The sequence below is a fragment of the Geotrypetes seraphini genome, chromosome 18 (genome assembly GCF_902459505.1).
Source record: "Geotrypetes seraphini chromosome 18, aGeoSer1.1, whole genome shotgun sequence".
NCBI lineage: Eukaryota > Metazoa > Chordata > Amphibia > Gymnophiona > Dermophiidae > Geotrypetes > Geotrypetes seraphini.
Genome location: NC_047101.1, coordinates 27,117,946 through 27,142,862, shown reverse-complemented (window position 1 = coordinate 27,142,862; position 24,917 = coordinate 27,117,946). Strand labels below are relative to the sequence as shown.

General features: G+C 44.4%; 2 protein-coding genes across 7 annotated transcripts in view; one reads left to right on the top strand and one right to left on the bottom strand.

The window, feature by feature from the left end:
* The window catches only part of PAIP2 (poly(A) binding protein interacting protein 2), a 35,278-nt gene extending 20,206 nt beyond the window's left edge, over positions 1-15,072 (top strand). For 5 of the 6 annotated variants that reach the window (XM_033927255.1, XM_033927258.1, XM_033927253.1 and 2 more), the window contains exon 4: positions 13,766-15,072. In XM_033927255.1, the coding sequence (XP_033783146.1) occupies positions 13,766-13,822 (57 nt within the window). In that variant the 3' untranslated portion in view covers positions 13,823-15,072. Of the gene's footprint in view, positions 1-11,261; positions 13,733-13,765 lie in introns of those variants that run through there. The other variant, XM_033927254.1, reaches the window with a different exon arrangement.
* DOCK2 (dedicator of cytokinesis 2) overlaps positions 1-24,917 on the bottom strand; it is a 601,528-nt gene that overhangs the window by 559,329 nt on the left and 17,282 nt on the right. The window contains exon 2 of the mRNA XM_033927247.1: positions 12,836-12,955. The gene's annotated coding sequence lies outside the window, so the exon portion shown is untranslated. The remainder of the gene's footprint in view (positions 1-12,835; positions 12,956-24,917) is intronic.

Sequence of the window (24,917 nt, the reverse complement as noted above, 5' to 3'; positions counted from 1 at the left end):
ATCCGCTTCGACCTGGACGTAGGGGGGAAACATCGGTCCAGAACGATGGCCACGGCACTGAACCTCCGAAAAGGGAATTACGAAGAGTTGAGACTCATGGTGGGGAAGAAGATTAAGAAGAAGATAAACACTAAAAAAGCTAGAGCAAGCTTGGTCCCTTTTTAAGGACACAGTCACCGAGGCACAAAATCTGTGTATACTACATATCAACAAAGGATCCAAGAGGAAAAAGAAGAAGGAACCGGTGTGGCTCACTGTAGAGGTAAAGGAAGCAATCGGAGACAAGAAAACTTTGTTTAAGGAATGGAAAAGGTCAAGAACAGACGAAAACTGGAATAAGCACAAACGACATCAACGCAGGTGTCATAAGGCGGTAAAAGGGGCCAAAAGAGACTATGAGGAAAAAATAGCCAAGAAGACGAAAAACGTCAAGCAGTTCTTTCGGGGAAACGACCCACGAAGGAAGCGGTGGGACCATTGGATGACCATGGAATAAAGGGAATGCTAAAGGAGGATAAAGCAATCGCCGACAAACTGAACACATTTTTTACGCCTGTATTTACCGAAGAGGATATACACAGCATACCCATCAGGCTATATGCTGGAAATGAAGACAGGAAACTGGCAGGTTGATGGTCGGTCTAGAAGAGGCATGCAGGCAGATTGATAGGCTTAAGAGCGATAAATCCCTGGGACTGGATGGCATAAGATGAAACTGTTGTCTCCCTAGTTCTTTCTTTTAAGGATCAAATCAACTCTGTGATTAAGAAATGTATTTTTCAACTTACGTATGCTGAGAAAGGTCAGACACTTTTTTCATCAACACCATTTCTCTATTTTGGTTCAGTCTATTATTCTTTCTCACCTTGACTATTGTAATGCTCTTTACCTTACTATTACTAAAACCTGTCTTACTAGACTACAATTAGTCCAGAACACAGCTGCTAGAATGATTTTTGGGAAGTGCAAGTTTGATCATATAACCCACTGCTCTATAATCTTCATTGCTCCCTGTATATTTTAGAGTCCAGTTCAAATGTGCTTGTGTCACTCTTAAAATCCTCTGTGGTATTTTTACTTCCCTAGTCCCTTTATCTTGGAACTCTTATAGATTCTCTTTTGCAAGGGGTGACTAACAATTCAAGCTGTCTGTCCATCTAGTAAAGGTATTAAAATAATCAAAACTCTTAGTCAATCTCTATCTTTTAAGCTTACCCAACTCTGGAATGACCTTCCACTTCGTTTAAGAAGTTCCGGTTCCCTTCCTTTTTTTCGTAAGTCTTTGAAAACCATTCTGTTAACTGAACATTTTGGAAACTAATCTTTCTGATAACTCTCTATATGCCTTTACTGGCCTAACTTAATCGTTGTAAACTGAGTCGTGCTTTCCTAGACTGAAGTCTCGGTATACAAAACTAAGTATTAGATTAGATCTGGGAAACTACAGACAGGTGAGTCTGACCTCGGTACCAGGAAAGATGGTAGAGGCGCTGATAAAGGACCGCGTCATTGATCACCTTGACAGACACGGTCTGATAAGGACCAGTCAGCATGGTTTCAGCAAAGGCAGATCTTGTTTGACAAACTTGCTGCACTTCTTCGAGGGAGTAAACAGGAAGATAGACAAGGGCGACCTGGTCGACATTGTATATTTAATTTAATTTAATTCATATATACCGCTAATAACCGTGAGGTTTCTAAGCGGTTTACAAAAATGATGCATAAAAGATACAATAAATAAAAACTAAATAAATAAGATAGGTACTTGGAAATTCCCTAACTGTCCCAAGGCTCACAATCTAACTAAAGTATCTGAAGAAACAGTATGAAAAATAAAAATAAAAAGACAGAGGTAGAGATAGAGATAGAAATGAAAAATAAGTAATGAATAAATAATTTAAAGATAGAATTAAAATAATAATTAAAGTAAACAAAATAGAGATAAAAATAAGCATAGAGAGAAACAGAAACACACTCCAAAAAAGCATCAAGATCTTTGACTTGTAATTATTACAGATCTTACATGCCTTTCCGGAATACATCATATCCCTATCCCTCTCCATACCCACCTCCATCTCCACCCCAATTCACTTCAACCACCATTCCCATTCTATTCTTTAACTGCCGTCAACCCCAGTTCTGATGGCTATTATCTGGGTTCCGTGTTTCCTCCAAGAACAGGTGACATCTCTGGCAAGGTAATCTCCACCGCTGCTGCACATGATGCGAGATCCTCAGAGTAGACCCTTCGGAATGGGGAAGGAGTGAAGATGGTGTCGGGTACCCTGCTGGAATGGGCTCCCGAACCAACCGTTGGTCTGAGCGTCGGACTACAGCTCTCCTCTGTCGGCTCTCCCCTGCTAGAATGGGGGAGGAGTGAAGATGGTGTTGGGTGCCCTGTTGGAATGGGCTCCCGATCTGGCACTAGTGAAACTGGCAGTTGGTGCCGAGCACCATCAGCGCTGCTCCTCCTGTAGTTCTCTCCCCTGCTGGAACGGGGGAGGGGTGTAGATGATGCTAGGTGCCCTGCTGGAAAGGGCTCCCGATCTGGCCATTAGTGAAACTGGCAGTTGGTGCCGAGCACCATCAGCACTGCTCCTCCTGTAGTTCTCTCCCCTGCTGGAATGGGGGAGGGGTGTAGATGATATCTGGATTTTCAGAAGGTGTTCAACAAGGTTGCACATGAACAACTACTTCGGAAAATTGCGAGTCAAGGAATTGAGGGTGAAATACTCACATGGATTAAAAATTGGCTGGAGCATAGGAAACAGAGTGGGGGTAAATGGACAATACTTGGACTGGAAGAACGTCATCAGTGGGGTGCCGAAGGGCTCGGTGCTTGGACCCATGCTCTTCAACATCTTTATAAACCATCTGGACATAGGTACGAGTGAGATGATTAAATTTGCGGACGATACGAAGTTATTCAGAGTAGTGAAGATACAGGGGGATTGTGAAGATCTGCAACGTAACATAATCAAGCTCGAGAAATTGGCATCGACATGGCAAATGTGGTTCAACGTGGATAAGTGTAAAGTAATGCATGTCGGTAATAAAAATCTCATGCGTGAATACAGGATGTCTGGGGCAGTACTTGGAGAGACCTCCCAGGAAAGAGACTTAGGAGTTCTGATCGACAAGTCGATGAAGCCGTCCACGCAATGTGCTGCCGCGGCGAAAAGAGCAAACAGAATGCTAGGAATGATAAAGAAGGGGATCACAAACAATCGGAGAAGGTTATTATGCCGCTGTACCGGGCCATGGTGCGCCCTCACCTGGAGTACTGTGTCCAGCACTGGTCACCATACATGAAGAAGGACACAGTACTACTCGAAAGGGTCCCGAGAAGAGCAACTAAAATGGTTAAGTGGTTGGAGGAGTTGCCGTACAGTGAGATATTGGAGAAAGTGGGTCTCTTCTCCCTTGAAAAGAGGAGACTGAGAGGGGACATGATCGAAACATTCAAAATACTGAAGTGAATAGACTTAGCAGATAAAAGCAGATTGTTCACCCTCTGCAAGGTAGGGAGAACGAGAGGGCACTCTCTAAAATTGAAAGGGGATAGATTCTGTACAAACGTAAGGAAGTTCTTCGCTCAAGAGAGTGGTAGAAAACTGGATCGCTCTTCCGGAGTCTGTTATAGGAGAAAACACCCTCCAGGGATTGGGATTCAAGACAAAGTTGGACAAGTTCCTGCTAAACTGGAACGTATGCAGGTGAGGCCGGACTCATTTAGAGCACTGGTCTGTGACCTGGGAGCCGCTGCGTGAGCAGACTGCTGGGCACGATGGACCACTGGTCTGACCCACCAGCAGCAATTCTAAAAAAAGAAAAAGACTCCTTCAAAGATAAATATACTAGACTCCTTCAAAGATAAATATAAAACACGATACAGATACATGACACAATAGGATATAAATAACCAAGAGCTGAAGCCCAGAAAACTAGACTCTGCAGAAGACTAGACGGAAGAAAGATAAATATCCTAGACTCTTCAAAGATAAATATAAAACATGATACAGATACATGTATATAGACTATATTTAGTTGAATAGGCCAAACTCCTTAGAAGGTTTGTAAATATTGTGTATTTAGCTGCTATAGTAAACCTAATATTAGATGTGAATAAAGGGAGGATGATTAATTTCGTATTAACAAATACATATAAGTAGGATGATCGATGTGCCGGTGACATAAGTAGGATTATTGATTATGCCATAATTATGCCAGTATTAATAACTGTATTGTAACACCGCTATAGAAGCCCCTGTAACTTTGTATAGAGACCATGTATTGTAACACCTTGCAGAAGCTCTTTGTAACTTTGTATTGTAACACCTTTACAAAAGCTCATGTTTTGTAACACCTTTTTACAGAAGCTCATGCAAACTGCTCTGATTTGACTCCCCAGTCATTAGTAACGGTATAGAAGCTTACAATAAACAATCTAAAACTAATATACAGGGTAAATTTGACAGTTACAGTGCAAGATTTATCAATATAAGTTTTTATACTATGTGACACATACTGAGGATCTAGTACCAAGATGATAAAGGGAATGGAACTCCTCACGTATAAGGAAAAACTAGAACGTACACGTACGCGGGAGTGGGCTGCTGGGCACGATGGACCACTGGTCTGACCCAGCAGCGGCAATTCTTATGTTTTTCAGCTTGGAAAAGAGACAGCTGAGAGGAGATATGATTGAAGTCTGCAAAATCCTAAGTGGAGTAGAACGGGTACAAGTGGATTGATTTTTCACTTTGTCAAAAATTACAAAGACTAGGGGACACTCGATGAAGTTACAGGGAAATACTTTTAAAACCAATAGGAGGAAATTGTTTTTCACTCAGAGAATAGTTAACATAGTAACATTGTAGATGGCAGCAGATAAAGACCCAAAAGATCCATCCAGCCTGCCCAACCTGATTCAATTTTAATTTTTTTTTTTCTTCTTCTTCTTAGCTATTTGTGGGCAACAATCCAAATCTCTACCAGGTACTATGCTTGGGTTCCAACTACTGAAGTCTCCGTCAAAGCTCACTCTAGGCCATCTACACGCATTCTCATCCAAAAGGCCATATACAGACACAGACCGTGCAAGTCTGCCCAGTACTGGCCTTAGTTCTTCAATATTCAATATTAAACTCTGGAACGCATTGCCAGAAGTTGTGGTAATAGCGGATAGCATTGCTGATTTTAAGAAAGGTTTGGACAATTTCCTGGAGGAAAAGTCCATAGTCTGTTATTGAGAAAGACATGGGGAAGCCAGTGCGTGCCCTGGATTGGTAGTATGGAATGTTGTTACTCTTTGGGATTTTGCCAGGTACTGATGACCTGGAATGGCCACCGTGAGGACTGGCTACTGGGCTTGATGGACCTTTGGTCTGACGCAGTAAGGCTATTCTTTTTTTTTTATTATTATTCATTATTTATAATTTTCACATACAAATCACAAGAATACATCTTGCTCCTGAAACATAGGGAAAAAAACAATTTAAGCAATAATAGTTACCTTGCAGACCCAGAATAAGGTTCCTCTGAGCTACAATCATATAGCACTTTTGGACTCCTCTCCTACCCTTGTGTATCACACCTGTGCAGAGACAGAGTCAGATCTCTCCATTACCTTGTCAGAGGCTACCTTTAAGACCTTTGTTCTTGCTATTCATCAGGTTATGGTCAATGTAGCCTGTTGGGAGCTGCAATATAAATTTGCTGTTTGTCTACTTGGCTGGGATAGCTCAGACCTCCAGCTGTCTTAAGTGTTGCTGTCAGAAGGCCTCTTTGGGTCACATGTTCTGGCAGTGCCTTCTGGTGCAGTACTTTTGGGACCTGTTGTTGCGGGCCCTCTCCTCGGCAGTGTGGTGTAAAACTGGAGGCCCAAGTCCTTTTTGATGTTTTCTCTTTGCAATCCCCTACACCGAAGGGCTACCCTTCTTTTCTTCAATAGGCAATACTTCAAGGAAAAAAGACTTTTGTTGCTTTGGCTGTAGCAGCAGGCACCTACTCTTAAACAATGGAGGCAGGATATGACCACTTTACTGAAAATGGAACGCACCCAGCTTTGCACCCTGGATTCTTCAGCAGGCTGGCAGTTCCTGCGCATTTGGGGTCCCTTCTGGAATTACTTTTCCCCAATTGCGAGGAGTAGACTATTGAACTGCTAAGATGCTGTGGAGTTAAGCAGTGTATCTTCTGTTTGTGCTCTTTCCTTTTGTCCTCTTTTCTCTCTTATTTTCTTTCGCTCACTTGCCTTCGTTTTTGGCCTTGGGTGGGTGATTGGCAGGGTGGGTGGGAGGAGGATTGGGGGGGGTTAAGCCTGGTGTTTAAAATTGAAAATTGTTTGAGCTTGCTACTTGCTGTTTTTGTTACTTTTTTGTATTGCTGGTTCTCGTGTTGGATGTGCTTGTTTTCTGCTGCTCAATAAACATGATTTAAACATAAGTGTAATGTGAACATGGGGATGGGTGGGATAAGGGGCAGGCTTAGGCCTTAAGTCTGTGAGCATGATGTAGCTGTGGAAACTATACCTAAAGAGGGCCTAGAACTCAGGAATACATGTTTGCAGGAATACATGTTTCAAGTCAGGAACTGACCCAGAAAAACAGCTAACTGGGTTTCCAAGTAGAGAAAGATAGGTAGGTACAGCTGATTTAAAATGAGTGCTGATTAACAAAAGTTTGTATATAAAGGCTCTGCAGTGTGCTTCAATGACTAGCCCTGCATAGGAGCCTGGAAAGAGAGAAAGCAGGAGGTCAGAGTGTGAAGGAGAGAGGTCTGGAGGAGAAACAGAAAAAGGAAAATTGCCAGCAAAGGTGAGGGGAGGGAGGGAGATGCCCGGACCGCAGCGATTGGGAGGGAGGAAGGGAGCTGCTGGACCATGTGAAGGGCGCTGAAGGGGAAGGGAGAGAGGAACAGGCACTGTAGGGAAATGGAGAGGAGAGTGCGGGGAGCACATACTGGATGGAAGGAGGGGATAAAGAAATAAGGGCACATGCTGGACTGGAGAGACAAAAACTAGATCTGAGGGGGGGGGGGAAGAAGGAAAGAAATGCTAAAAAACACCTGGGGGAGGGAAGGAAAAATGGAAGGGAAGAAGACATTGATGTCAGACTATGGGGGGAGCGGAGGGAAGAAGATATGTGCCAGACCAAGGGGGGGGGGGGAGAGTGGAGGAAGAGATGGAAGGGAGAGGCAGTTTCTGGAAGAAGCATAGAAATAGAGCAGATTCCATATAGAAGAGGCAGAGAGAAGGCAGACAGTGGATGGAACAAATAGAATGACGAGAAGATGAGGAAAGTAGAAACCAAATGACAAAGGTAGAAAAATTTCTATTTTCTTTTTTTGCTTTAGGATAAAGTAGTATTGTAGTTGTGTTGATAAACATTTATAAACAAAGCCCTGTCGGCTTAAGATCTGTTCCTTTAGTTCGGCAGCCAGAACTTTGATTTATAAAATTATAATTGTAAAGAATATTGTTTATTTTTATACTTTAATAAAATAAGTTCAGTATAAAACTATTTGAGGCTTGTGTGGTTGGGATTAGATGGTTTGCGGGGGGCGGGGCAGGGCAGAGACAGGTACCGAGCTCACGGGGTGGGGACAGGGACAAATTCTTTCTCCATATCGTTCTCTAATTTTACTGCTTTATTCAAATGGTAGAGTAAACAGTCTTAGAAAAATATCATACATACATGTTTCTAGTCAGGAGCTGACCCAGAATAAGCAGCTAACTGGGTTTCCAAGTAGAGAAAGATAAATAGATACAGCTGGTTTAAAACGAGTGCTGATTAACAGAGAAAAGTTTTTGTATGATGTTACCAGTGTTGTGCCTCAAGATTCTGTTCTTGGGCCTGTTCTTTTTAACATTTTTATAAATGATATTGCTGAAGGGTTGTTGGGTAAGATTTGCCTCTTTGCAGATGATACCAAAATCTGCAATAGAGTAGACATGCCGGATGGTGTGAATAACATGAAGAAAAACCTGGTGAAGCTTGAAGAATGGTCTGAAATTTAGCAGCTAAAATTTAATGCTAAGAAATGCAGGGTCATGCATTTGGGCTGCAAAAACCAAAGGGAATGGTACTGTTTAAGGAGTGAAGAACTTATATGAACGACAGAAGAGCGGGACTTGGGTGTGATTGTATGTGATGATCTTAAGATAGCCAAACAGGTTGAAAAGGTTATGGTGAAAGCTAGAAGGATGCTAGGTTACATAGGGAGAGGCATGGCCAGTAGGAAAAAGGAGGTATTGATGTCCCTGTATAAGACTCTGGTGAGACCTCATTTAGAATATTGTGTACAATTCTGGAGGTCGCATCTTCAAAAAGATATAAAAAGGATGGAGTCAGTCCAGAGGAAGGCTACTAAAATGGTATGTGGTCTTCGTCATAAGGTTTTATGGGAACATTCTTAAATATCTCAATCTGTATACTTTGGATAAAAGGTGGGAGAGGGGAGATATGATATAGACTTAAATACCCACGTAATGTACATGCACATAAGTAGAGTCTCTTTCATTTGAAAGAAAGCTCTGGAATGAGAGGGCATAGGATGAAATTAAGAGGTGGTAGGCTCATGAGTAATCTAAAGAAGTACCTTTTTACAGAAAGGGTTGTAGATGCATGGAACAGTCTCCCGGAAGAGGTGGTGGAGACAGAGAGAATGTGCCTAAATTCAAGAAAGCCTGGGATACGCATGTGGGATCTCTTAAAGAGAGGATGTTTTCTAAGTTTCTGTGATGTTATAGGAAGGTTAAGTTTGTTCCTGAGAATCTGTGTGGTTCTCTACTCCTGAAGATGCTGTGATTAAATTTGCAAATGACACTAAACTGTTCAAAGTTGTTAAAACGCATGCAGATTGTGTAAAATTGAAAGCAGACCTTAGGAAATTGGAAGACTGGGCATCAACGTGGCAGATGAAATTTATTGTGGACAAATGCAAAATGATGTACATTGGGAAGAATAACCCAAATCACAGTTACCAGATGCTAGGGTCCACCTTGGGGGTTAGCACCCAAGAACAAGATCTCGGTATCATTGTAAACAGTACGATGAAACCTTCCACCCAATGTGTGGTGGCTGCCAAAAAGCAAACAACATGCAAGGAATTATTAAAAAGTGATGTTTAACAAGACTTAAGAATGTTATAATGCCTCTGTATCGCTCCATGGTGCAACCTCATCTGATGTATTGCATTCAATTCTGGTCTCCTTATCTCAAGAAAGATAAAGCTGCACTAGAAAAGATTCAAAGAAGAGCGGCCAAGATGATAAAGAGGATGGAACTCCTTTCATATGAGGAAAGACTAAAAAGGTTGGAGCTCTACAGCTTGGAAAAGAGACGGCTGAGGTGAGATAAGATTAATATCTACAAAATCCTGAGTGGAGTAGAACGGGTACACGTGGATCAATTTTTCATTCCTTTAAAAATTACAAAGACTAGGGGACGCTCAATGAAGTTACAGGGAAATACTTTTTAAAACCAATAGGAGGAAATATTTTTTCACTTAGAGAGTAGTTAACTGTGGAGCATATTGCCAGAGTTTGTGGTAAGAGCAGGTTTAAAGAAAGGTTTGGACAATTTCCTGGAGGAAAAGTCTATAGTCTGTTATTGAGAAAGACACGGGGGAAGCCACTGCTTGCCCTGGATCAGTAGCATGAAATGTTGCTACTCTTTGGATTTTTGCCAGGTACTGGTGACCTAGATGGGCTACTAGGCTTGATGGACCATTGGTCTGACCCAGTAAGGCTATTCTTATGTTCTTAGGAGTCTGCACCCAAGAAAAAAAATCTAGGTATCGTCATGGACCGAAAGTATGGATAATACATTGCCCAGTCTGTGGTGGTGGCAGCGGCCAAAAAAGTAAACAGAGTGCTAGGAATTGTAGGAAAGGGATAGAAAATAAGACAAAAGAATATTATAATTCCTCTGTATCGTTCCATGTTGTGATCACATGTTGATTATTGTGTGGTATTCTGCTTGCCATATCTTAACAATTTATATAGCAAAATTAGAAAAGTTTCAAAGAAGGGTGACCAGAATGATTAAAGAGGATTAAGAGGATAGAGCTCTTCAGCTTAGAAGAGAGACAGCTCGGTGGGGGGAATATGATAGAGGTGGTGTAGAACAGTTAAATGTAAATTGATTTTCTCTTTCAAAAACTACAAAGACTAGGCAACACTCAAGGACGTTACAGGTTACTGGAAGAAATATTTTTTCATTTCACAAATAGTTACGCTCTGAAACTAGTTGCCAAAGGATGTAGCATCAGCAGTTAGTGTAGCTGAGATTTAAAGTGGACAAGTGAACAGGTTTCTGGAGGAAAGTCCATAGTCTGCTATTGAGATAGACATGGGGAAAGCCACTGTTTGTCCCTGGGTCAGTAGCATGAATCTTGCTACTATTTGGGATTCTATCAGATACTTGTGACCTGGATTGATCACTTTTGGAAGCAGGATACTGGGCTATGTAGAGCATTGATCTGATCCACTATGGCTATTCTTATGTTTTCATGAGGTATATATATATATGCAGAACTACGGTACATATTTTCTAGGTTTTGTTCTGGTAATACAGCGTAACAACATCCTATCTTAGAATTCTGGTCATTCTTTTTTTAATTCCTAGGTGTCCAGACTGCACAGCCAGTTATTATCTAGGATTAATCATTTAGATTTATTTAAAAATTGACATTTTGCATTGTTGAACAAAGTTTAACCCTTGAATACAAATTGATAAGTAATCAATTTTTTTTTTTAAATTAATAAATACAAGTTTGTAGCTCTTTTGACATTGGGTAAGCTTTTCCAGGCTCTCCCCATTATGCTTCCCACCATCAAGTGCTCGCTTCGAGGCCGGTACAGCTAAAACCAGTCTCTCTCTTTCTTTTTCCAAGGGCCCAGCTGTCACTCTTTGTGTGTATGCATGGCTGTTCCAACTCCTGTAGTTCTGGCTAGCTTCGCAGCTCTGCTTGTACGCGGTACTGAATGGCATTGTGGCTCTAGTGCTGCACATGGTTGTGACCTGAGCACTTCCAGGTCCTCAAGTGTTTCAACTCTACCCCTCCTGTCTACCAGCACCCTGCAACAGAGCCTAGAATCAACTGGGCTTAAAATGCCCCTTAAGTAATGAATAAAACTTTTCTTTTTTGTCATTTTTAAAATAAGTTTTGTAGATATGATAAAGATTGGTTTAAGCAGTAAAAAAAAAAAATTGTTGCTGACTTCCATTCTTAAACTTGCTTCCCTCTTGATTTAGACAATGCCATTGACAACTAAAGAAAAGTTGCAGAGAAATAGAGCTAGAATTAGATGAAGAAAAGAAGGACCTGATAAAGAAAAAGGACAGGGAAAGGAAGAGGATTAAAAGAGAAGGTATGAGAATGAGAGATCTGAAAAAGAAATAGAAACTAAATCGAGAGTGGGTGAAAAAAGGAAGCACCCGGATAGATTCTTTTAGTTTTAGGGAAGTAACATGCCATTGGCACTGCAGCGAAGAGTGACTAATCATCCTCCAACGCTTCGGGAAAGGCTAAAAGAAGAGTTGAAAAATTACTTCCAAAATCCCCAAGAAAATGGACTGCTCTAGTAGCAAAGCTAGCGAAAGATGAAGAGGACATATATCTGTTGAAGAGGAGGCAGATCGGTCCTCGGGTTCCTCCTATATTCCATACTAAGGTCTAGTACTCATCAAGTGTAGCAGCAAAGCCTCGATCAAATGCTATGTTGGCCAGAAACTTGACATACATAATGATGAAATTCAAGCAAAGTTCTTAAAAAGAAAACAAGTTATTTGTTTGGCAAGATAGATAATATTGACTGGATGGTTATGGAAAATGTTCTCTGTTTTTAATCAGAGCCTGATATGAAACCCCGTAAGATTTGCATTTTACAAAGATTTAAGTGGCTTTCATGTAGTGTTGACACCAAGAAAACAATAACTAGAGTAATTTTTATCACCTTTTTCATTAAATAAATATTGACAAGTCATTCATTTAATTTTATTTAGTTTTTTATTTCAATAAGAACTGTACTTTGGAATATGTAGTTCTGTTATCAGGCTAAGGCATATTTTGTTTAGCCTTAATATAAGTAGCAAACTCTTTATTTTAGTCCCCTAAAGTATAATGTCCACTGCAGGTAATTCCATTACTGCTGGTAATTATTGTAATTAGTTATGTGCAAGTAGAAGTTTATATAAACGTTACCTACTAGTAAGAACTATAAGTAAAATTTATAGTACATTGTTTGATTTAGTTATGCACTGCATTAAAGTTCAAATTTTAAAAATCTTATGCTTGCTGTGTGTGAATTGTAATTCCATTACCATGGAATGAACCTGGAGTGAGGTTCATTCCTGTCGTGGAATGCACAAAACTACCCCATATGGAGGTACTATTCGAAATGATCTATTTACCCCAGGAATGTCTGTCCTCAAGACTGATTTTGGAAACAACTGCAAATACCAGCATGCTGAGCCAAAGGGTTTGCTGGCATACAAGTCAACAGCATAAAGGACTTTGGAGCTTAATGCCTTTGGCTTTGATAGAGCATATCAGAACAGTTTCTGTGTTACATATACAATGCAGCTAATGACATTTGTTCCCGTCCTCGCTGGAACTCATTTTCCTCATCCCGTCCCTGCCCCGTTCCTGTATGCTCTGGCTTAACCACACAGGCCTCGAACACTTGTGATTTTAAAGTGTTTGAGACTTGTGCAGATGAGTTTGCAGGACGGGGACAGGATGGGAAAATGAGTTCCCCCAGGAACGGGGAAAAATTTGTCGGTGTCATTCTCTAGGCTGGACTTGGGGCCGGATTCTCAAAACTTACCGTGCCTTTAATGAAAGTCGCAAAACCATTTCCAGCTGGTTTAGTGTGCCAGTATTTTACCGCCCGATTATCAAAATGGCTCACCATGGTCTTTTTCAAGCTTCCTAGTAGCCTCTGACTCTGCAATGCAAATATAATACAATTAGGTCATTACTATTAAAATGGTAGTAAATGGTCTCATTAATATTTAAACAAGCACTTTGGGCAATTCTCTATCATCGCCGGGTTATTCTCCAAGCGAAGCCCTTCTTTAAACGACCAGAAATTACCGGCTGATCAGAGAGTGCTGTTGCTGTGAAAAGCACATCTTAGGTGTGTGTTTCTGGCTGAGGCCCATAATAAAAACACACTTCACATAAATTATTGTAATATAGTGATGGGTTAAAAAAATCTCAAAAGCACACATCTCGACTGTGTGAATTAAAGGTGTGTCTTATACGCGATTGTTGAAGCCGGTTGCACCTCCCCTCTATCCAATAGCACTGGTATGTCTATGATTGACACAATATGTCATTGGTGGTTCATCACCCCTCCTATCCACCCATGCCTCTTTCTGTGGACTATTCTGCGCATGTGGCGATTGCTGTCACCAGCGACTGATCTCATGTAAATTTGGCGACCCTCTGTGAATCTTATTTGCATGCACGGTTCTTCGAGAATGACTCATCTTTTTTGAATCATTACATTTATGGTCGCTACAGCGTCCTGTCTGATTTTACTGGTGATATTAGAGAATCTGGCCTTCAGGTTTTTTTATGCAGAAATGTTCAGTGCTGCCTAAGCTTGTTTCAATGCTTGTTCATAATCATTTTGGATATGTATTTTTGGACTTTTCTCAACTGCAGATTTTCTCAGAATACTCCTTTAATATTGAGCAGTAAGTGCTGATCAGTGCAACTGCTTGTAACATTCTGTGCATTGTTTTTCTAGGTCAAAAGTAACCTGAATCCAAACGCAAAGGAGTTTGTTCCTGGGGTGAAGTACTGAGCAGATCAGTAGACTGGTCCTCTTGGTGGATGTAGCACAATTTCCACACTGTGAAGCCAGTATTAGAAGATTCATTGTAAAAGCTCTCTTCTTGTCACTGTTACACTTATGCATTGCCAAAGTTTTGTTAGTCTTGCATGCTTAATAAAGTGCTGGGACTGTTACTAAGTTATAAAAACAAAATAAGTTTTTAAACATTTCCTAATAAGATGGGCAAGTACCACCAAACAAGTAAAGACATGAGCTTTATATTAGCCTTAAATTTAAAACAGGCAAAACCCCTTTTTAAAGCATTTCAGAATCTGATGAAAATTGGTCTGAAGTTTTAATAATTTGAACAGATGTTAATCTGAAATCATTTAATGGCTTTACATTTCAGTTTTTTAAAATTAATTGGCAAATGATAAAATCTGTTTTTCAACACAATCTTGTTAAGTCCATTTATTTTGTGTCACTCACTCCTTCCCCCACTCCCAAGAGATTTTTTTCCACAAAAAAGTATTGATAATCAGAATAAGAATTGCATTACTTATTAAAGACCTGGAGAATGTTCTAGAACAGGGCTGGGCAATCACAGTCCTTCAGGGCTGCAACCCAGTCGGATTTTCAAGATTTCCACAATAAATGTGCACGAGATTAATTTGCATGGACTGCTTCGATTGTATGCAAATCAATCTCGTGCATATTGATTGTGGAAATCTTGGAAACCCAATTGGGTTGGAGCTCTCAAGGACCACGATTGCCCAGCCCTGGTCTAGAACTTGGCTGCCACAATAGTAATGGTGACAATAGATATTGAAATTACAAATTTCTGAAAAAAGGAGTGTGCATGAGTCCCATGATCCAAAGAGGAGATTGTTTTGGACTTGGAGCCTTCAGAGCAGAAAAACAATCTCCAGAGGATGAAATGAATTCCAGTGGCCTCTTTGTAATGCCATGCATAGCAGTGCCTCTGTAAATATGGCCATGAGGTTTGCTCCCTCCCCTTTGGCTGAACTGAATGGTGCTTTAATCATCCCTGCACAAGAGTCTACAGCACAATGCTTTGTTTTTTTTTTTTTTGTGTGTGGGGGGGGTTGTTTTTGTTTAGTAAAGATAAAATGGTTTTGGCGTCTTAAACTTTGTTTGGGTAGCTTAAACTTCTGCCATTCATGTTAAATGTGAATAGTGTTTAAGTTGAAAATACTGTAAAAATATATATATATTTTTTCAAAAACGTTTAAAAAAAATTAAAATACAAGTAGAAATTATGTGATTGTGTGTGTTTTGGTTTTTTTCACTGTCTTCTCAGTTTTAGTGCTTTGGACCCTGAAGGCCAGAAAGCGTTCAGCCAAATTGTTTACCTCCTTTCAAGAATTGCAGCTTTTTTGTTGCTACTTGGTGTTACAAACAATCTCTTTTATAGCTATAAACACATCTGTTTTATTTATATTATTGAACAAAACAAAATAAGTCCAAAGTATGAAGTGCAAAACCATTTAAGACACACGTGTTAAAATTTTGCAAGTAGTGCATATGAAAACCAATAACTGTTCAAGGCATTCCTGCACTTTGAGGAAGGCAGTAGTCCCAATTTAATAGGGGAGTAGTTGCTATTGTAACATAATGACAAGGCTGCTAACATGGAATGCAATTAACTTCACCTCAGGAGATGTAGTTTACTGTTCTGTATTATCCAGCCTGTTAAATATTGTGCATTAAACAGTTCCAGTGTTAGCTACAAGGGCCACCATCTGCCTCAAGTATGAAATTACAGATGGTAATTGGACTAACAGTTGATGATACCTTGAAATCCTCTGTTCAGTTGGCAACGCCAGCTAAGAAAGCAAATAGTGTTAGGAATTATTAGGAAGGTAGTACAGAACAAAACTGCTCTGTTTTTGAATCTGATGGATTCTTGGATGCAGGAATTATAATTAAATCAAGAAAAAACTAAATTATTTTTTGCTTCTTCACAAAAGACCCTAATCGAACCATCGCTTAAGATAAACGCATCATCTTACACGATACGCTCAACCATTAAGATATTGAGTGTTATTTTCAATCAACGTCTCACTATGAAGAACCAGATTGAAAAAGGTAGAGACGCCGCTGAGATAAATTGGCCATAAAGGCTCCAAAATCCTCCTTATGGGAATCCGGCATGACCCCATAATACCTGGGCAACGCCTTCACCATCTGCCTTAAATAGGATGAGAAGGAGAATGCGTAATTAAGGATCCTGGCAGCCATCATGGAGTTGGAATAGAGGCGACGACCAAACTTGTCCAGGGTCCGCCCCTCCCGCCCGGGGGGAACCGCAGCCGAGACCCGAGAAGGCTGGGACTTCTTCAACACCGACTCCACCAGCAACGACTGGTGAGACAACTGCGCTTTATCGAAGCCCTTACAAGGGATTGTCCGGTACTTAGACTCCATCTTAGATGGAACTGCTGTGACTGTAAGAGGGGAGTCCAAGTTCCTCAGGAAGGTCTGGTGTAGAACCTTGTTAAGAGGCAGCCGGGGAGTCTCTCTGGGAGGAGAGGGCAAATCCTGCTCCTCCAAAAATTCCTTCGTGTATTGCGACCCTGACGCCAGATCAAGGTCCAAAGCCCTCCCCATATCCAGCACAAATCGTGAAAAGGAGGAGGGCTTCGAAGGCGGCAAGGGAGAATGAGAAGCCCTCGTTGCCAAGAAGGAAGGGGAAGCCTCACGAGAATAACGAGGTTCCTTCCCCGTGCCCGAACCCGAACCCCAAGAGGCCGCACCAAGCGACCTCGACGGGGTCGGAGACCGGCCATGCCCCGAGGAATCCCTTCGGGAGGTCCCCAGGGTATGGGGGACCGAGGCACGCCCCCTCCGTCTCGGCGAAGAGTCCCTCGAGTACTCAACCTCGGAGGAACGGAGAAGCCTCTGATTATCGAGGCGAAGCTCGGAGACCCGAAGGGTCTCGGCCCCGGTCGGCGAGGAGCGACCGCGTCGTCGAGGAGAAACCCGTTGACGTTTGGGCTTCCTCGACCGACGCTTCACCAGAGGCCGACCCGAGGGCGAGGAGCCCCGGGAGGATCTCGACGAGGAGGAGATCCTCCGAACCCTCCGCACCTTGTCCCGAGGCCGCACGCTCCGCTCAGGCTGGTCAGCTGAGGTCGAGGGCAAGGCCGGGGCCGAGGCCGAAGCCGTCCCGGGGGCCGAAGTCGAGAGTACCGAGACCGAGGCCGCCGATGCCGGGACCGCCGAAGGCGGCTGGAGGTGCGCGAGGGCACCGGACAGCTCCGAGGTAATGAGCGCACGGAGCAAGTCCTGAAAGGCCGGCACCGCCATCATGGCAGGTAGATCCGGGGTCGGCGGGTGCTCCCTCGAGGGCGACCTCGGTCTCGAGTATTCCCGCGGGGCACCCAACTTCGATGCTCGGGGCGGGGCAGAGGACGACCCACCCGCCCCTGTCGATGAGCCTGAGGATGGCTTCTTCGAGGCTGGAAGAGAAGAAGGAAGTGAGGACTTACCCTTCGTTGACTTCGGGGTCGAGGAGACCGGCTTCGACGACGCGGGCTGTCGGGGCGAGGTCGAGGGAGATGAGGCCGAGGTCAAGGCCGGGGCCGACGTCGAGGCCTTCCCCGCCCCGGCATCCACCGTAAAGAGCTCCGCCATACGAGCGCGACGGCGGCGGAGGGCCCTGGTTTGAAAAGTAGAGCACCGAGTACAGGAGTCGGTCGGGTGCTCAGGGCCCAGACAAAGTAAGCACCACCGATGAGGATCGGTGATCGAAAGGAGACGATCGCACCGGGTGCACTTTTTAAAACCCGTCAAGGGACGGGACATGGCCACGAAACCCGGCCGGGAACGAACGAGGTCCCGCGGCCGCGGCTCCCGGGAGCCCCCGGAGCCAAACGGAAGAAAAATAAGTGTGTTTTTGGGTTTTTTTCGACGAAAAACGATACACAATCAAATAAAAAAACAAAGTAAGCACAGCAACCGAGAGGGAAACACTCAGCCACGGTGTCAGAAGGCTAAACAAGAAGAGCACAATTTCCACAGGGCTTCTGGCTCCGCGGAAAAGACTGAACTGAGGACCACGAGGTGAGGATGCGCCCTCTAGTGGGCAAGAAGGCATGCACATGTGTGGTGCAGTGTAGCAAACTTGAAACTTCAATCAAGTTTGCTTGAAAAGCTGTCCGCGCTGGGGCTCCGTAGATGACGTCACCCACAAGTGAGAATATCATGCCTGCTTGTCCTGGGATAACATCATTTACTTGTCAAGTACTAAGAAAAATATGAATAGGTTAAAATTGATTCAATATGCCGCAGTTCGACTGATTTGAAATACAATCGCGTGACACCTTTCTATCATAAGTTGCATTGACTTCCCGTGGAGACTCATGTTGTCTTTAAGTTGGGATGCCTATATTATAAAGTTGCTTCTGATTTAGCCGCCTTATATCCAGCAGACAGATTTTACATAGCGTCACATAAGAATAAAAGAAAGTCACATCCTCCTTTCGTTTTTCCACCCGTTAAGGGATGCAAAAGTAAACTACCTTGAACATACCTTAGCATATCAAGCAACTCATCACGATAAAAATTTTTGATACTTATTGTTTACAACCAGTTCTTATGAACAGTTTAGAAAACAACTGAAAACTTTTCTCTTTTCAAAATTTCTGAACTAATCACCTTCATTGTACTAATTTTTATAAACTTTTGTAAACCGCATTGAACTAATGGTTATGCGGTCTAGAAATCTGATGTTATGTTAAGCTCTATGGAATGACTACATCTCAACTATCGTTTGCAGTTCTGGTTCCTGCATCTCAAAAAGATATAGCAGAATTAGAAAAGGTACAGAGGAAACAACCAAAATGATAAAGGGGATGGGATAATCTCCGTATGAGGAAATACTAAAGAAGCGAAGGTTCTTACAGAAGAGTTGGCTGAGGGAAGAGACAAGAATGGAACAAGTAGATGTGAATCACTCGGTTATTCTTTTCAAAAATACAAAGACCAGGTGGTGCACAATGAAGCTACTAAGTACTGGTTAGAGTGGGATATGGGACTACTACTACGACAACTATTATTTCTATAGCGCTACCAGATGCATGTAGTGCTGCACAGAGTCACAAAGAGTAAGAAAACAGTCCCTGGGTCCATTTCTGTATACTAGGTTACTCCATAACATCTGAAACTATCAGTGCATGGGTATCTACTGTTTTTCACATCTTTGGAGGTGGGGATAGATATACGAAAAAGCAATGTTAATTACTGTAACAGTTGTTATCCAGGAACAGCAGGCAGCTATTCTCACTAATGGGTGACGTGATCCAACGGAGCCCCGATGCAGACGCTTCTTTGAAGAAAAACTCGAAGTTTTGAGTTGCCCACACCGCGCATACGCGAGTCCCTTCCCACACAGACCAGGGCGCGTCTCCTCAGTTCAAATAGCTAGCAGAGAAGCCAACCCAGGGGAGGTGGGTGGGAAGTGAGAATAGCTGCCTGCTGTCCCTGGATAACAACTGTTACGGTAAATAACATTGCTTTATCCCAGGACAAGCAGGCAGGTATTCTCACTAATGGGTGACCTCCAAGCTAACCAGAATGGGATGGAGGGAGAGTTGGCAACTTAGGAGAATAAATTTTGCAGTACAGTTTTGGCCAAACTGTCTTGATCTGAGGAAGGCTACAGAAGCTGCCATCGCTCTGACCTTATGGGCTGTGATTTTTCTGTCAAGGGGCAATCCAGCCTGGGCATAGCAGAATGAGATGCAAGTTGCCATCCAGTTGGAGATGGTGCGCTTAGAAACAGGACGTCCCAACTTGTTCGGATCAAAGGAGATGAAAAGTTGAGGAGCAGTTCTGTGTGGTTTGGTGCGTTCCAAATAGAAAGCCAAAGCACGTTTACAGTCCAGAGTATGAAGAGCTGATTCTCCAGGATGAGAATGAGGCTTTGGAAAGAACACTGGAAGCACAATGAATTGGTTGAGATGAAATTCTGAGACAACTTTAGGAAGGAATTTCGGGTGCGTGCAGAGAACAACCTTGTCATGATGGAATACTGTAAAAGGTGGGTCCACAACCAAGGCTTGTAGCTCACTGACTCTTCGGGCAGAAGTGAGGCCAATGAGAAACACCACTTTCCAAGTGAGATACTTCAGGTGAGCCTTGAGAAGAGGTTCAAATGGAGGCTTCATAAGTTGTGAAAGAACAACATTGAGGTCCCAAACCACTGGAGGTGGTTTGAGGGGAGGATTGACATGGAACAGTCCTTTCATGAATCTGAAAACCACAGGATGAGCAGATAGAGGTTTCCCTTGAAGAGGCTGATGGAAAGCAGTGATTGCACTGAGATGGACTCGTATCAAAGAAGACTTGAGGCCAGAATGAGACAGGTGCAAAATATAATCCAAAACCGAAGACAAGGAGGAGTGATGAGTAGAGAGCTGCACGGGGACGACGGAAATCCTGTGGGTTCCCCCTTCGGGTCACGGGGATCCTGTGGGGACGCCCCTAGGGTCGCGGGAATCCCATGGGGATGCCCCCTAGGGTCGCGGGAATCCCGTGGGGACGCCTCCGAGGGTAGCGGGGTTCCTGCGGGGCTGGATGTACTCAGTCGCGCGGTTCTTCTCCCTACTTGCTCTGCTTGCAGCACAGAGCCAAACTGAAGTCTTTCCAACGTCAGTGCACGGAGCCGGCGCATGGAACATTGGCAAGCCTGTCCTGGAGGTCGGGGGTCCATGTCGATGGTCCGCAGCCACGCCAGCCGGTGCATAGCCACCGAACATGCTGCGGCCCGAGCCGCCAGCTCGAAGGCATCGTAGGAGGATTGCATAAGCTGTACCCGAAGTTGGGATAATGAGGCCAGCGCCTCCTGGTACTCAAACTGAGCCCTAGGATCCATGTAGGGCATAAACTTCTGGAGTACGGACAAAAGAAACTCCAAATATGTTGTGAAGTGGAAGTTGTAATTCAGAACTCTCAAGGCCATCATGGAGTTCTGGTAAACTCTCCTGCCGAACTGGTCCATGGTCTTTCCCTCTCTACCAGGTGGGACGGAGGTGTAGACCTGGGAGGGATGGGACCGCTTCAGTGAGGACTCCACCAAAAGGGATTGGTGGGAGAGCTGCGAGCTTACGATGGACAATGCGATATCTGGTGTCCAATTTACTCGGCACTGCGGGGATCAAATAAGGTGGCTAGAGGCACCGTGCGAAGGTTTGGTCCAGCAGCTTGTGTAAGGGAAGCTTGAGGGACTCCGCAGGTGGTTGAGGGAGGCGCATAGTCTCGAGGTATTCTTTCGAGAATTTGGACCCCGGAACGGGCTCGATGAGGTCGAGGCCACCGGATCCATTGGGGATCGAGAAGGTGAGAGAGATCCCATCGTGTCCTCGAGCTCTGGCATCGGTGGGGGAGTAGTAGTCGGTGGCGAATACTCCAGGTATGCTTGTTCCGATGAGGCGAGGCCTGCCTGAACGAGTGCCTCGAGGAGTGCCTCGATCGGTGATGCAGACTGTGTCGAGAGGTCGGCCTCGATGGGCAAGGCGAGTAGGTCTTCTCTGAGGCCCCCAGGTACTGGATGGGGCTGGAAGCGGTCGATCGAAGCAGGGGTGGGTGCCGTAGAGGCTCGAACCACGTCGGGGTGATTGGCTCCAATGGAGGCATTTACAAAGACTCTGCTCCTTGCATCGAGTAAATCGGTTCCAATGGAGGCATTTGCAAAGACTCTGCTCCTTGCATCGAGTGAATCGGCTCCAATGGAGGCACTCGCAAAGACTGCTCCTTGCATCAAGTGTATCGGTTCCAATGGAGGCATGGGAAAAGACTCTGCTCCTTGCGATGCATGCGTTGTTGCCAGACCAGACACTTGCAGAGACTCTGCTCCCTGTTGTGTTCCTCACTGAAGCACTGGAGGGGGCTCGACCCCACGGGAGGCCTCCACGTGCCCAGGCTGGATTTTGGAAAGAAGCTGAGGACCCATCATGGTAAAGAGCTCGATGAATTGCTTCTGTAGCATGATCTGGAACGAGGCCAGCAAGGATGGATCCGCATCTGAAAATGGGACCACCTGCGCGGGCCTCGCGGTCCCTCGGAGCAGTGTGTGAGTGCTTGGACTTGGCCTTGGGCACTTTTAACACTACTGGGGGAATGGGCTGCTGGGCTACCTGACCTGAGGTTGAGGAAGGCATCGCAGCAGGCGCCGGAGTCTGAGCTGGGGCAAACGAGGCGGGCTTGATGAGACTCGGCGCCGCAGAGGTGGTAGGCTGTGGAGTTGCGGATGATGTCGAAGGCGAAGGTCCCTTCGTTGTCGATGGCTCCGTCGAGGACTCCATGAACAGCGATTCCCACAAGACGCAACGGCGCTTGAAAGCACATGCGGTGAGTGTGAAGCAAGGCCGGCGCGATTTTGGAAGATGTTCAGGCCCGAGACACCGAACACAGCATCGATGAGGGTCCGTTAGCGAAATCGCGCTGGCACTTGTCACACTTTTTAAAACCGGTGATAGGCCGGGACATAGGCCGAAAAAGCTCCACCGCAAGATCAAAGCCGCGGGGCTGCAGCCACATGGCCTGCCCGGTCGAACGGAAGGATGACTTTTTTTTTTTTTTTTTAAACAATAAAACACGACAAAAATCAGCGATTAGGATCAAATAAAACCAAAACCGTGGACTTAGAAGGCACAAGTGAAGAAAACTGCAATGAGAGTCAAAGACGGACTTCTCAGCTCCGCGGAAAAGTAAGAACTGAGGAGATGCGTCCTGGTCTGGGCGGGAAGGCACTCGCGCATGCGCGGTGCGGGCAACTCGAAACTTCGAGTTTTTCTTCAAAGACGCGTCCGCATCGGGGCTCCGTTGGATCACGTCACCCATTAGTGAGAATACCTGCCTGCTTGTCCTGGGATAATTATTCTTTCTAATCGAGCAGAGTTCATTAGCAACCACACTACTGAATTATTTTATGTAGCAAAAATAAAAACCAAAACATGCATAAAGTGTGGAAAAGAGAAGGTCCTCAGTATTCACAACTTACATACAGGAACTTCCTGCTCTAAGAGTTGTTGATTTTATATGTAACCCAAGTGGGTAATTAAGCGTGAAACATCCTTGGACCTCTCAATTTGTGTCTATCAACCAAAAATAACATGAAAGAAATCAACACTTGCAAAATCTCTCAAAGTGTGCTCTTCCCACTCCCCTTCCCGTGGTATGGTATCTCTCTCTACTCTCCTGCCTGCTGTATGACATATCTCTTCCCTCCTTCCATTCCTGGTCTGGCATATCTCTCCTTCCCTTTCCCTTCTCTTCCAGTGGTCTGACATTTCTCTCTCCCTCCTCTGGAATCTGACATCTCTCCATTCCTGGAGTCACCTCTCCTCCCCCCAGTGTAATATTTATCCTTCCCTTCCTCCTTTCTGTCCTCTGCAGTCCAACATCTCCCCTTCCTTCCTCCTTTGAGGCCCCTGTCTGAGTCCAACATTTTCCCCTGCTTTCCCTTCACCAGTCTAACATTTCTTTCTGTCCACCCTCCATGAGTCCAACTGTTCACTCTCTGCCCTCTCCCCCTTCCCCTGAGTGTGACACTTCTCCTTCCCTCCTTTCTATCCTCCCCATCCAATATCTCTTCCTCTCTCCACGAGTCCAACACCTTCTGCCTCCTGCACTTTCTCTCTCTCCTTACCCCCTTCCCTCGAGTGTTGTATTTGTCTCTCCTAGGTCAACTCTCCCTTTGTCTCCTTGAGCGCTCTCTCTGCCCCCACTTTTTTCTACTTTGCCCCATAATCTACCTTCATATAAGACCCAAACAATGTCGCTGGCAGCAGCCAATCACATCTGCTACCCTGCTGCTGGCACTGCTCTTCTCTACTGCAGGCCATAGTAGTGAGAAGACACCAGTGCCAGTAGCAGGGCAGCAGAAGCGATTGGCTGCCACCAGTCCTTTGGGCTGCAAATTAAAATAGGACCACCCCTGCCCCAAACGATGATCCTGCCTACTTTAGGGGTATGTTCCTACGCCTATGTTGCAGACCCCTGGACTAAAAGGATCAGTCACAATCTCTCCCACTTCTAAAAGTTGGGTAATGGCTTAAGCTTTGGAACTAATTGAGATCTCTTCACATACAAAGGGTTGTGCAAGCTCTGAAATCTAAATAGATTCTAAATGGTAGGAGAGCAGAGTTGTTCCTGAGTTGTCAGCTGATTTCCGCTTGCAGTGGCGTAGTAAGGGGGTGGTCGGGGGAGGTGGACTACCCAGGCACCATAGTGGTGGAGCGCTGGCACCTCCCTTCCCCCCACCTCAAATCTTCATCAGTGTGAGCAACTTTTCAGGCCTGTTGCTCGCGTTGGCTAGGCTCCCCTCTGCAATTACTTCTTGGTCACAGGGCCATGTTTCCCCGCTTCTGTCAAAACTTCACTGGCTTCCGGTGATTTCTAGGATTCACTTTAAATGTACCTGCCTAATATTCAAGATCCTACATGGCATTCTTCCTTCCCTAGTTCCACTATCCTGGAATTCTTTGAGACCTGACACTACCAGATCCGCCCACAAATTCAAACTATCTTTCCCCTCGTTAAAAGGCGTCATGTATGCAGGTAAATTAGGGAAATCCCTTTTCTTCAAATTCACTGAGATTTGGAATAATCTCTCTGCCCCGCTGCTGAACCTAGGCTCATTCCAATTATTCCGAAAGCATCTGAAAACCAGGCTTTTCTCCAAAACGTAAAGCTATCTAGCTATCCTCTTCATAACCTCTAATTTCTGATTATGTCCTTCCCTCATTTATTGAATTTACCTGTAAACCGTGCTGAGTTTTATCTTTATGGAGATGATGCAGTATACAAACTTAAGGTTTAGTTTAGTTTAGAGGGAAAGCCAATGCTGCCGCAAGCAGCAGGCTGAAGAAGCTTCTTGCTCTGGTGAAGATTTAACAAGGTACAGAAGGGCAGGGCATGAGGGTGGTGTAAAGGGCAGGCAGAGAGGAGGGTGGGAGGTGCCAGCGCCCTAGGCACCTCGAGAGCCTTATTCCAGTTGGGTTTTCAGGATTTCCCCAATGAATATGCATGAGATCTATTTGCATGCACTGCTTTCATTGGATGCTATTAGATCTCATGCATATTCATTAGGGAAATCCTG